This window comes from Ovis canadensis, chromosome 24, assembly GCF_042477335.2.
Source record: "Ovis canadensis isolate MfBH-ARS-UI-01 breed Bighorn chromosome 24, ARS-UI_OviCan_v2, whole genome shotgun sequence".
Classification (NCBI taxonomy): Eukaryota; Metazoa; Chordata; class Mammalia; order Artiodactyla; family Bovidae; genus Ovis; species Ovis canadensis.
Window position 1 is genome coordinate 40,611,218 of NC_091268.1, and position 12,677 is coordinate 40,623,894.

Sequence of the window (12,677 nt, forward strand, 5' to 3'; positions counted from 1 at the left end):
GATTTTTGCCTGGAGAATCCCATGGACAGAGAAGCCTGGCAAGCTATAGCCCATAGGGTCGCAAAGAGTCGTACATGACTGAAGTCACTTAGCACAGCACATAAGCCTAGAACTGGGCTTGGTGACCAAATTTGCTACCACCTGGGGGAAAGTTGCCTATGAGTAAAGCTGACACAAAGAGAATGGGGTCAGAAGTGGGGAGAGAATGACTGGGTTCCTGATCAATCACGCGACCACCTGGATCCAGCTGTGCCTGAAGCGGACACTGTGGTAGCTCACTTAGCATCTGTTCCACTCACTCACCATTTAGGAGTGTTGGACTCATTCCTTGTTCCAGAAGAATGGCCGAGCTGAGCCAGTCAGCTCATGACATTCCCCCAGCCATGGTGGTGATTCAGAAGAGAGAAAATGACCTAAGTTGAGCTCATCAGAGGGAGGGTTGGGGGGACGTCAGTGAATGTTAGGGAAAGAGCTCTTTCTCCTCCTGTATCCTGTATGTGAAGCAAGGAGCACCAGCCTCAAAGGAGCTTTCTTAGCACCAGGAGCGAAGCCCACTCAGGGACACATGGGGAGTGAGCAATGCTCCGGTGACCACAGAGGAAGAAAACTCAGCTCTGATGACATTAGCAACTCTGGATCAAACGTTCCCTAAAGTCCCTGCCAGGCTGCGCTTTCCATTTACAGGAAGCAATGTGTACCCGTATTGACTGGACTGAGGTGGGTGGGTTTTTCTTTACAATCCATTTCCTCCATCCCCCACAGCTGACCTACCTGGGCTTTTCAATGCCATGAACTAATAAGCTCCTCTTGTTTACTTAGGCCTGGGATTCCATCACTCCCAAGCCAAACAATCCTGACAGAGTCTGCCTTTATTTCATACACCAAGCTCTAAGGTGCTGGTCCCTGCTCCCTGCATCCAGCACCCTTCCCTAGGCTCTTGACAGCTTCTGTCTCTACTACTGGAGCAGCCTCTAAGGCAGAGGCTGGCCAACTGTCTCCGTAAAGGGCCAGATAGTAAATATTTTAGGCTCAGTGAGCCATTCAGCCTCTGTCATAACTGCTCAGTTATGCTACTCTAGATTGCAAGCAGCTGTAGACAATATGTAAACGATGAGCCTGGCTATGTCCCAATAAAACTTTATTTATGGACACTGAAATCTGAATGTTCCAGAGTTTTCGCATGTCACAAAATATTCTTCTCTTGATTCATGTTCAAGCATTTAAAAATGTAAAAATCATCCCTAGTTGCAGAAAAACAGGTGATGGGCTGGATTTGGCCCAGAGACTAGAGTTTGCCAACCTCAGTTCTAGGATCACAAAGCATCTCTGGACTCTGAGTTTCCCCTACTTCCCCTCCCCACTCCCACCTTCCTCTGTTTCCCAACTGAATTGAGCTACTAAAGTCCCAGCATGCCTCAGGGCTCTGGTGTCTGAAAGTCAAAAGCCACTTACCAGAAGGACCACCCGTAGTCCCAGGAATGGGGTCTCCAGTCTTCAGGGCCGAGGCTCACGGTGACCTGGAACACCTGCGTGTACATCATGTGGGCTACCATTCCCAGGAGGCCTGTCGGGGGGAGCAGGACAAGGTGTCAGGAAGCAAGGTGGGGCTTTGTCTACCCACCATAGGCCTGTTAGTGCTGGGGAGAACATGAACCTCCCCAGGAAAGGGCAGTCAGTGGGACCAGAGCACAGAAGATCAGAGGGCAGTGGTTTTCTAAGCCCACCAAGAAATTTGAGTTCAACCAGAGGGCAAAGGGCAGCACTGGAGAAATTTAAGCAAGAAAGACACGGAGTCAGGTCTGTTTCTGGATGGGCAGCTTTTCTGTTAGGGACCAGATAAGTCAAAATTTTAGGCTCTGTGGGTTGGGCCATGTGGTCTCTATTGCAACTATTCAACTCTACTGTATTAGCACAAAGGAACCTCAGACAGTGCACAAAGGGATGAACATGACTGTGTGCCAATAAAACTTTATTTACAAAAGCAAGTGTTGGGCCAGGTTTAGCCAATGGGCCAGAGTTTGCTGATACCTGTGTTAGAAGGTCATTTGAGAGAAACTGCTTAGAGAGTGTTTATCAAACTGCAGGTCTTGATGCATTAGACAAGTGGATTATGAAATCAACTTCATGGATTGCAACCAGCATTTAAAAAAGCTATTGGAATGGAATAGAAATATCTGATAACATCAAATGTAGCAGGAGTAAATATTGCTTTGTGAAACTTTCAGCTCTATGCACATGTGTCTCTGTGTACGGCTGTGTGTAGCGATTGTAATTATGAAGTGTTTTTCTGTGGCTCATGTCAAAAATTTTGGAACTGGCTGGGAGGACTTTGATTCCAAAGGATCTGAGTGGGAATCTTTTTTTACCATATGGCCCTGGGTGAGGTACCTCCCTCCTCTGAGCCTCAAGTCTTTCAACCCTAAGATGAAGATTATGACAGATTAGGTGAAAACTGACTGAAATGAAGCCTCCATGTCTGCTGCCTAGCAGGCATGCAACTGATACAGTTACCAGGGTTATTATAAGACAGGGGACATTGTACTGTGTGGATCATGGCATCTAGAGCCTGTGGGTGCGACGGCATGTGGCTAACTGGCTCATACCTAAGTTTAAATGGAGCGATACGGTATTGATGAGGATGGAAGGGGTAGATGACAAGAGGAAGGAAGGAAACCAATAATGCATGTGTACCTACTGTGTGCCAGGCACTCGTCAGACTCTTTCACCTCCATTATTAACTTTCACAACAACCCTCTGAAGTAAGTAAGATGATGTGGGCCATATACCATTGTTCAGGTTGCCCACTGCACAATTCCATAGGGCTCCATTCACATCAAAGTCTAGGTGCATGTCACTCCCTGAAGTCAAAGCAAAACCACACCTCTAATATAGTAGTCCTGACTGTGATTATTTGCATTTCACAGGTGAGAAAACAGAAGCTCAGAGTGGTCAAGTCTCTCTCAGGTCACAAAGAGAGTAAATGGCTTAGTTGTGACTGGGGCCCAGATCCAAATGCCCTTAAAGCCAAGGTTCTTCCCAAGCTGCCGAGAAGGTCTCTCTCCTCCTCTTGTTGCCCCAGTCACCCTTTCCCCTCTGATGCAAGAGAAGAGATGGAGATAAAGAGAGGAGTAAATAAGGAGAAGGCAATGGGACCCCACTCCAGTACTCTTGCCTGGAAAATCCCAAGGACGGAGGAGCCTGGTAGGCTGCAGTCCATGGGGTCACTAAAAGTCGGACACGACTGAGTGACTTCACTTTCACTTTTCACTTTCATGCATTGGAGAAGGAAATGGCAACCCCCTCCAGTGTTCTTGCCTGGAGAATCCCAGGAATGGCGGAGCCTGGTGGGCTGCCATCTATGGGTTCACACAGAGTCGGACACAACTGACGTGACTTAGCAGCAGCAGCAGCAGAGATAAGAAAAGACAGAAGTAAAGAGGAAGTGAGGCTCTGAGTCCTGAATCCAGAGTTAGGGGCAGGAGTGAGGGTGTAGGTGGACATCCTGTGTTCCCACAGTGTGAAGGTAAAAAAAAATTTTTTTTGCCGCTAGGCATGCAGGGCCTCAGTTCCCCGATTAGGGATCAAACCTGTGCCCCCCTGCAGTGGAAGCATGGAGTCTTAACCACTGGATCGCCAGGGAAGTCCCTTGAACGTAAAGGTTTAACAACAGGTTCTCTGAAGACAGAAAAATAAAGAAGCTATGATTTGTAGTGTCTGTCAGCTTTCATGGTGTGGATAATCCCACTGTGGTCAGTTTCAAGCTACCAAGGTGATGTCACTGAAAGCAGAACAGAGCAAAGATGTGCATGGTTGGGGCTTGGGGGCTGAGCCGGCAGGATCCAGAACATCTGTCTCCTTCCAGTCACCTCACCCTAGGTCCCCTGGAGACAGAGGACTCAGCTGGCTGCCCGTATCTCTGGGCTGAAGCCAGCCTATCATGGACCTCTGGCCTCAGATAAGGGGTGCTCCTCAGGGCTGGTAAGGTGTACTTGGGCCAGGAAATCAAGGAAGGGGGTGATCGTGACAGGTGCTGAGGCCCCCAAAGACTCCTAAGGGCTCAGCCTGCCCCAGGCTGTCTCTGCCAGGCTTAGACCTCATACGTAGTCATGCCCCAGCAAAGGTAGGCAGAAACCTCTCCCATCCCCTCTTCCTTGGCTCCCTCTGTTGGAAGGAAACAAGGATTGAGCCATATGGATATTCTCTTTTCCTTTTTCTGTTTGTTTATTTGTTTATTTTTGGCTGTGCTGGGTCTTTGTTGCTGTGTGTAGGCTTTCTGCAGTTGCAGCAAGTGGGGGCTCCTATTAGCTGTGGTGTGCGGGCTTCTCATTGTAGCGGTTCCTCTTGCTGAGGAGCACAGGCTCTAGGGCACAGGGCTTCAGTAGTTGTGGTGTGTGGGCTCAGTTGTTGTAGGTCTGTAACATGGGCTAGAACATGGGCTCAGTAGTCGGGGTGCAGGGGCTCAGCTGCTCCAAGGCACGTGAGATCTCAGTTCAGGATGGAAACCTGAGCTCCCTGCACCGGCGGGCGGTATGCCTAACCACTGGACCACCAGGGACGTCCCTCTTATTTTTCTTTACTTGACCTAATTCTTGGTGAACTTCCAAAAAGTACATAAGACATATCTTATTGTTTGGAACTGACGCATAAGATTTCTTGATAATGATATATCATGTTTTATTTATCCAATCAGTTGACACTATTTCCAGCTTTTTTGCTCCCTAAGTGATGCTGCAATGAACACACTTCTACAAGGCTCTTTGTGCAGACAAGCAAGTATTTCTCCAGCGTGAAAAACAAGAGGAACTGCCGGGTCATAAACGCCGTGTACGTTTTCAATTTTGATCAATGTCAGTGAATTGCTCACCTGAGAAGCAGAACCTTGTGGAACTTCTGCCAGCTGTGAGAGTCCTCACCCAAATCCTCACCAATACTTCATATTATAAAACATTACAAATCGTATCCACGGCATGGTGAAAAATGACACCTCAACATTGTTTTAAATTTTACATTTCCCTCATTACTAGTAAGCTTGGGCATTTTTCATGTGTTTATTAACCACTTATATTTCTTATTCTATGATTGTATCCTCTGTCAATTTCCTTTTTTAAAAAAATCTTTCTCTTTATCAACTGATATAAGTTCTTTATGTGTTCTGGATACTAATCCTATTTGTTATATTGACTCCAAACAGTTTACCGTTTGTCTTTTCTCATGTATAGCACATCTTTTTTTAATTAATAGGTTTTATTTTTTAGAGCAGTTTTAAGTTTACAGAAAATAGTTCCAGAGTTCCCAAATCCGCCCCCCCTTCCCCCACAGTTTCTCCTATGATTAACATCTTTCAATAGTGTGTACATTTGTGACAACTGATGAGACAGTAGGGATGCATTGCTGTGCTGGGCTTAGTTGCTCAGTCGTGTACAACTCTTTGTGACCCCATGGACTGCAGCCCACCAGGCTCCTCTGTCCATGCGGATTCTCCAGGCAAGAATACTGGAGTGGGTTGCCATGGCCTCCTCCAGGGGAGTTTCCCAACCTAGGGATCGAACCCAGGTCTGCTGCATTGCCGGTGAATTCTTTCCTGGTTGAGCCACCAGACAAGCCCAAGAAGGCTGGAGTGGATAGCCTATCCCTTCTCCAGGGGGTCTTCCTGACCCAGGAACCCAACCAGGGTCTCCTGCGTGGGAGGCAGATCCTTTACCAGCTGAGCTACCGGGGAAGCCCCGGTGACACATTATTACTAACTCCATCGTTTACATTAGGGTTCACTCTCTGTGTTGTACAGTCTGTGGATTTTGACAAAGGCAAAGTGACATGTATCCACCATTGTGTCCAATAGTTATGACCCTAAAAATCCCCTATGCTCCACCTGGTCAACCCTCCCTCCTTAAACCCTGGCAACCAGTGATCTTTTTACTGTCTCCATGGCTTGGGTGCTTTCAGAATGTCATAGAGTTGGAATCACATAGTATGTAGCCTTTTCTGATTGGCTTCTCTCACTTAACAATATGGATTTAAGGTTCCTCCATGTGCTTCCTGGCTTGATTACACTTTTCCTTTTATTCCTGAATAATATTGCACTGTATGGATGTATCACAGGTTATTTACTCATTCACTTATTGAAGGACTTCTTAGTTGCTTCCAAGTTTTGACAATTATGAATAAAGCTGTTTTCGTCACCTACTTTGATTATTTATTATAGTCAAAGTTAGCAGTCTTTTGATGTTTAGTTTTTGCTTCCTGTGTCTACTTTAAGAAAATTAACACTCTCCTATATTTTTCTAACATACTTACAAATATTTATGTTGAGTCATCTGGACTTTATCTTGGTAAGCGGTGTGAAATAAGGATACAACTTAATTTTTTTTAATGAGTAGGTGATGGCTTTGAAGCCTTATAGAACGAACTGTTCTTCCCCCACTGACTTTATTTTATAATTTTATTTCTGGGCTGTAAAAAAAGTGAGTTGACTTTCACTGGAGTATAGTTGCTTCACAATGTCGTGTTAGTTTCTCCTGAACAGCAAAGTGAGTCAACTGTGCATAGACATATACCCGACTGATTTTACGTCATGATTTTGTACCATATGCCAAGTCTCACGTGACATGTCTGCTCCTAGAGCATCATTCTGTGCCATGAATTTCTTTGATGCTGCACTGTCTTCGTCACTATAACTTCCGGTGGTCTTTTGGCTCGAAGGACAGGTCTCTGTTCCTTTTAGCCCATTGTTCACTCCCTCCAGAAGTGCTACCCTACCCAGAGCCTTGCTTCCCAGATGGTGCTAATGGTAAAGAATCCACCTGCCAAGGCAGGAGAGGTGGGTTCAATCCCTGGGTCGGGAAGATTCCCTGGAGAAGGAAATGGCAACCCACTCCAGTATTCTTGCCTGGAGAATCCCATGGACAGAGGAGCCTGGCGGGCTGCAGTCCATAGGGTCACAAAGAGTCATGCGGGACTGAAGCAACATAGCGCGCGCACACGCATTGTCGCTCCCTCTGTGGGGCTCAGTCCTTAGCCCCATGCCAACCTCGCCCCCTGCCCCAGTCTCCTTCTGAGGGCTGGACCTTGCTCTCCAAACCCTCAGCTGTTGCAACGTCTTCAGTTTCTTCCTCACCATGCCAGTCCAGATGCTCTCTGAGTTTATCGGACCTGTCACTGCCTTGGTTTTCTCATCTATAAAGTGGGAATGGTAGTAGGCATATGCAATGTCAGAAAGCATCCACTAAAGAAGGAAAATGTTCATGAGAACAACTACCCCACACACTAGGACAGTGGGGACGTAACAGTATTTTAACACAAAAACTACCAACTAGACCCAGAAGCTGAACCCAGCCTGTTGACAGAATAATCAATTCTCCAAATTGTTACTTTAGAAATGCATTGATTTCTCAATTGAATCACATTTATTCCCAAATATGAAAGGCCATGCTTTAAGAAAAGTCAATAAACGAAGCGTACAAATCATTCAAAGATAGGTTGGTGAGATTTTCGGGTTGCATTCTAAAGACCCTGCTTAAAAAACTGGGCCTCAAGTTTCAGGAAGCATGTTTGTTCTGTGAAGTGCGATCCACCAACATCTGCTGTAAGAATCTTCAGCAGGAGGAATTGTTTCTAATTCATTCTGAGTTAAAAAGTGACTTTCTGTCGAGTTACGGCACCTCCTATAAATTAGCAGCAACTAAATGAACGTGGCTTTCTCTGCTGCGACCGCTGCTTCCTGGCGTGGGCCCACACCAGGAAACTCGCAGCTGTAAATCTCTCATCCTGTGGTTTCTCCCAACTCCTGACACCATAAATGGGATTTCCAGCCAGGGTGGTGAAGCAAGCATGGCTCCTCCCTGTCCTCTGGGAGACCTGGGAGAGCAATGGGGTGAAGGATACTGGCCAAGGGCTCAGAGCTGGGCTGAGTGTGGTGCCCACCGGAACCGGAACCCAAGACAAAAAGAGCTGCCATGACCCCCAGCCCACCCTCCACTGGTCAGACCGAGGAAGCTGAAACCTGTTGTCAAGGCAAGAGGGGCTGGTATGGGGCCAGAATAAAGAGACAATTTGGGAGAGTCAGATCCCTGGGTTGGGAAGATCCCCTGGAGCAGGGCACGGCAACCCACTCCAGGATTCTCGCATGGAGAATCCCCATGGACAGAGGAGCCTGGCGGGCTATAGTCCATGGGGTCGCAAAGAGTTAAGACACGACTGAAGGGACTTAGCACGCACGGAGGGTCAAGAGGTGAACCCAGAGTAAAGCAGGAGTGAAACAAAGGGAGGGGGAGGGGCTGGTTTCCAGCTCTCTCACCAACTGTGTGACCTGGATTACCTCACCTGTCTGTGTCTCAGTTTCCTCAGCTGTAATAAGGGGATAATAACAACTGCCTCAGTGGCTCAGAGGTAAAGAATCTGCCTGCCAACTCAGGAGACGCAGAAGACTCGGGTCTGATCCCTGAGTTGGGAAGTCCTCTGGAACAGGAAATGGCAACCTACTCCAGTGTTTTTGCCTGGAGAATCCCAGGGACAGAGGAGCCTGGTGGGCTACAGTCCATGGGGCTGCCAAGAGTCGGACACGAGTGAGCGACTGAGCATGCGTGCACAGATTGGTATGAGGATTAAGTGGTTTATGCAGTAAAGCAAGCACTTGGAACAGTGCTTGGCTCATAATCAGCCCTGTATAAGTGTTTCATGAATGAACGAACACGTGCTTAGAGCTCGCTGTGTAGGCTCCTTGCCTGTACCCTAGTCCAGGGTCCAGGCCTGTTTTGCTCTCCAGTGACTCCCCAGCACCGAGCCCAGGGCCCGGCACATAGTAAGTGTGCTGCAGGTGTTTGTTAAATGAATGCTGAGTGCAAGGTGCTTTGGGGAACTGGGCTGGCTGGTGTAAAGGTTTAGGGTCTGGGATATGGGGATAAGCTAGGACAGGGCCAGATTTGAAAACTCTGGAGAGCAAATTGTCTACAGACATGAACAAATGTCAGACTCATCGTTTGTTTATTTATTATTCATTCACTCAATCAGTCATCGAATATTTATCCATGCTTTTCACATGCCAAGCATTGTTCCTGGGGACGTGGTGGGGGGAACCCTGCTCTCGGGGTCTCAGGTTCTAGTGGAGAGATCCATACAACAAGCACATTGATTAACAAGAAAATGTCAGACAGTGAAGAGTGAGAAATGAAATAGGGCAAATGCTGGGGGCTTTCCAGAGTGGGTGGTCAGGGAGAGTCTCTCCCAGGAGGTGACTCAAATCAGCAGAGATTTGAGCGGGGAACTGGAGGCAGCCACACGGAGGTCTGGGGAAGAGCATTCCAGACGCAGGGAGTGACTGGCTGGGGCAAAGGCTTGGAGGCAGCAGAGCCTGACCTTCGGCAGCAGAGTGGGAAAGGGGCAGGGGGTTGGGGGAATTAAAGAGGGGTTAGGAAGGCAGGCAAGAGCAAGGACATTGTAGATCACGGTGGGGAGTCTGGCTTTCTTCTAAGTACAACGGGATGCCATTGTAGAGGGTTGAAGCAGGGGCCTAATTTACATTTTAGATCGTTCTGGTTGCAGTGTGAAGACAGATGAAGGAAGTGGGGGTAGAGAAGGGAGCCCAGGCCCAGCTGTTGCTGCTTGAACTAAAGTTGTTGCCAGCTCCCGGGCGGGTTTTGAGGGTGGATTACTCAAGACCTGCTGGGTGTGGAGGGCCAGAGCTACCCAGCGATTGGGAGGACCGTGGGGGTTGGACTTGGGCAATTGGATGGATGATGGTGCCAATCACAAAAATGAAGATGGCGGGAGGAAGATGCCTGGGTGAGTCAAACCCCACCTGGGCCAAGCTAATTTGAAATGCCTATATTAAACCCACGCTGAGACATCATACCAGCAGTTGGGTGTACAAGTTTGAGGCCTGGGAAACAGAGCTGGAGATTTAAATGCATGTGCCATTGGTATGTGGACGTGGGCCTACAAGAGACCACCTGGGCGCAGATGGTAGAGAGAGCAAAGAAATGTCAAGAATGGGGCAAATGTCCAGTGCTGAGCAGGGTAGGCAGGTCCAGCAAAGGAGAGTGAGGACCAGAGGCCAGGAAAGAAAGAAATGAAAGTAAAGTCGCTCAGTCGTGTCTGACTCTTTACAACCCCACGGACTGTAGCCTACCAGGCTCCTCTGTCCGTCCATGGGATTTTCCAGGCAAGAGTACTGGAGTGGGTTGCCACTGAAAACCAGAGGCAGCACTGCCAAGGCCAGGAGAAGGATGCACACTGAGGAGGAGGAAGCAGTTTGTTGGGTCAGAGATGAAGACCCGGAAGTGATTGCTGGATTTGCCAACATGGAGGCCATGGGGGCAGATGCTCCATGGAACAGGCTGAGAAGAGGAAAGAAAACAGCCGGACAGAGAGAAGATGTCCAAACTCGCTGCATGGAGAAGCCAAATGATGAGGTGATAGCAGAGGGGGCCTGGAGCTCAGGGAGGGTTCCTGAAGAGGGGAGATACAGGATGTTCCCACCTTTACCCAGAGCACTCCAAGTAGACAGAGGGAGCCTGAGAGCACAGATGAGCCAGACAGCAATAGAAACCAGGGAGAGAGAAGGTTCTGGAAGACAAAGGAGCTGGCCTTTTAAAGTCAAGTTTATTTATTTGTTTTTGACTGCACTGAGTCTTCCTTGCTGCGTGCAGGCTTTCTCCAGTTGCGCCAAGCAGGGGCTACTCCCTAGCTGAGTGCAGGCTTCTCATTGCGGTGGCTTCCCTTGTTGTAGAGCATGGGCCCTAGAGCTCGTGGGCTCCAGCGGTTAGCTCCACGGCACGTGGGATCTTCCCAGACCAGGGATCGAACCTGTGTCCCCTGCATTGCAAGGTGGACTTTTATCCATTGCTCCACCAAGAAGTCCTGAGCTGGCTTTTGAAGGAAGCTGGGACTCCTGGCACAAGGGAAGGAGAAGGCCAGCAGGTGTGTGCAGGCCCCAGTACAGGAATGGCTCTGCTTCTCCCTCTCTCCCAGGAGGCCAGGCCACCAGCCCAGAGCGAGACAGCAGATGGGGGGAGGTTTGAGGAACCAGGAGATGGTGTGAAACGGTCCTTTCAGAGTATGGGAGGTGCAGACAAACTGTGGCAGTGTGTGTGGCAGTGTGTGTGGCCAGCGGGGCCGTGCTGCTTGTGTGACGCTTGTGCTCAGGAATTTAAAGTGAGGCCATGCAGTGTGGCCGCAGGTAGCGGGTGGGGATAGGAGTCAGCCTGACCACATGGAGTTGTGCCTCCTGGGGCTGGAAGACACACAGGAGGGCCAAGCCAGGATGCCTCCTCTGGGGAAGGATACAGAGCAACGATGTCCAGCTGACTTCCAGACCTCCTCTTGCCTCCAGCCTCCCTCTCTTTCATAGGGTTTGGATGTATGATGCTAGTGGCATGCTCCATTTAATTGAGATATCAGAGGGATCCGCTGATGAATTAATTTTTAATAGAGCTTACCATTAAAGGCACTGTCCAAGTTATTACTCAGAACACTCAGGGGACGTTCATGTCTAAACAAGTATTCTGTGTACATGGGCCGTGATCTGGACTTGCCAATATCTCGGGCGTATCATGTCAGAGATGTAAGACAGACAGGCCCCTGGGGACCTGGAGGAAGCTGAAATCAGATGAGGTAGGGCAGGAAGGTAGCAAAGGGAAACCCCAGCAAGGGCAGCTTGATCTTTAGTCATTAGTCGCTGAGCATGTATTGAGCACCTGCTGTGTTCCAGGCCACCTTCTAGCTGGGGAAATATGATGGGGGATCAGTGACCTGGCTTCAATGCTCTCAGGGAGGACAGAGAAAATGGGATGCCTGTGCGGCAGGGCAGTTAATGGGGGAAGGCTGGGGGCCTACAGGAATCCGAGCTGGGGCTCTGAGACCAAGTCTGGGGGGTCAGGAAAGGCTTCTACAGGGGATGACATTCAAGCAGAGAAGAACCGGGACAGAAGAACCAGACAGTGGAGCAGCCCTGGCCAAGCCCACAGGCATCAGGGCTTGGTGGGGCCATGATGAGCCGTTAGGTAGGGCGTGTGGGTGGAGAGAGCACTGCTGGAGGGGTAAACAAGACACTGCGTGGAAAGTTTTGAAGCCATACTGGGAGTTCAGGCTTTCTCCTGAGAGCAATAGGCAGGAATTGCATAATTGTAAGTTTGGGGGTGAGAACCAGGCAGCCTTTTTTTCCTCTCTCTCTGTTTTCCTTAGATTATTTCATTGGAGGATAATTACAACATTGTGATGGGTTTTGCCATACGTCAACATGAATCGGCCATAGGTATACATGTATTCCCCCCGCATCCTGAAGCCCCCTCCCACCTCCCTGCCCACCCTATCCCTCTAGCCCTCTCTTGCCACTAATGGAGGACAGATTGGCAAGAAGGTGGCAGGCAGGGAGGTCCTGGAGGGGCAGTTGAGTGAGAGGATGAGGCCAGGAGGAGGGTACTGAGCGGGGTGGGCAGGTGTCTGGAGGAGCCACGCCTGGCACTGCAGAGACGGATGGAGTCCTAGCAAAGCCTCGGGCCCTGGAGAGCCCTGACTCAGGAAAGGGGACGGACTGGGAGAAGCTGGTGAGACTGACCCGATTAACATCAGCCCCATAACATCCTCCCACGGAAAGAAAACTGGGAGAGGCCAAAGGTTGGTATTTCTGACACCAATCAACGTGGGGGCAGACAGAAAAAGAAACCCCTTATCTGTGCACATCT

At 49.1% G+C, this 12,677-nt stretch overlaps 1 protein-coding gene across 1 annotated transcript in view; it reads right to left on the reverse strand.

Annotated features, from left to right (window-relative positions):
* Window positions 1-12,677, reverse strand: part of GSG1L (GSG1 like) — a 254,079-nt gene that overhangs the window by 40,477 nt on the left and 200,925 nt on the right. Inside the window, exon 4 of the mRNA XM_069569535.1 lies at window positions 1,453-1,564. Within this exon, the coding sequence (XP_069425636.1) occupies window positions 1,453-1,564 (112 nt within the window). The remainder of the gene's footprint in view (window positions 1-1,452; window positions 1,565-12,677) is intronic.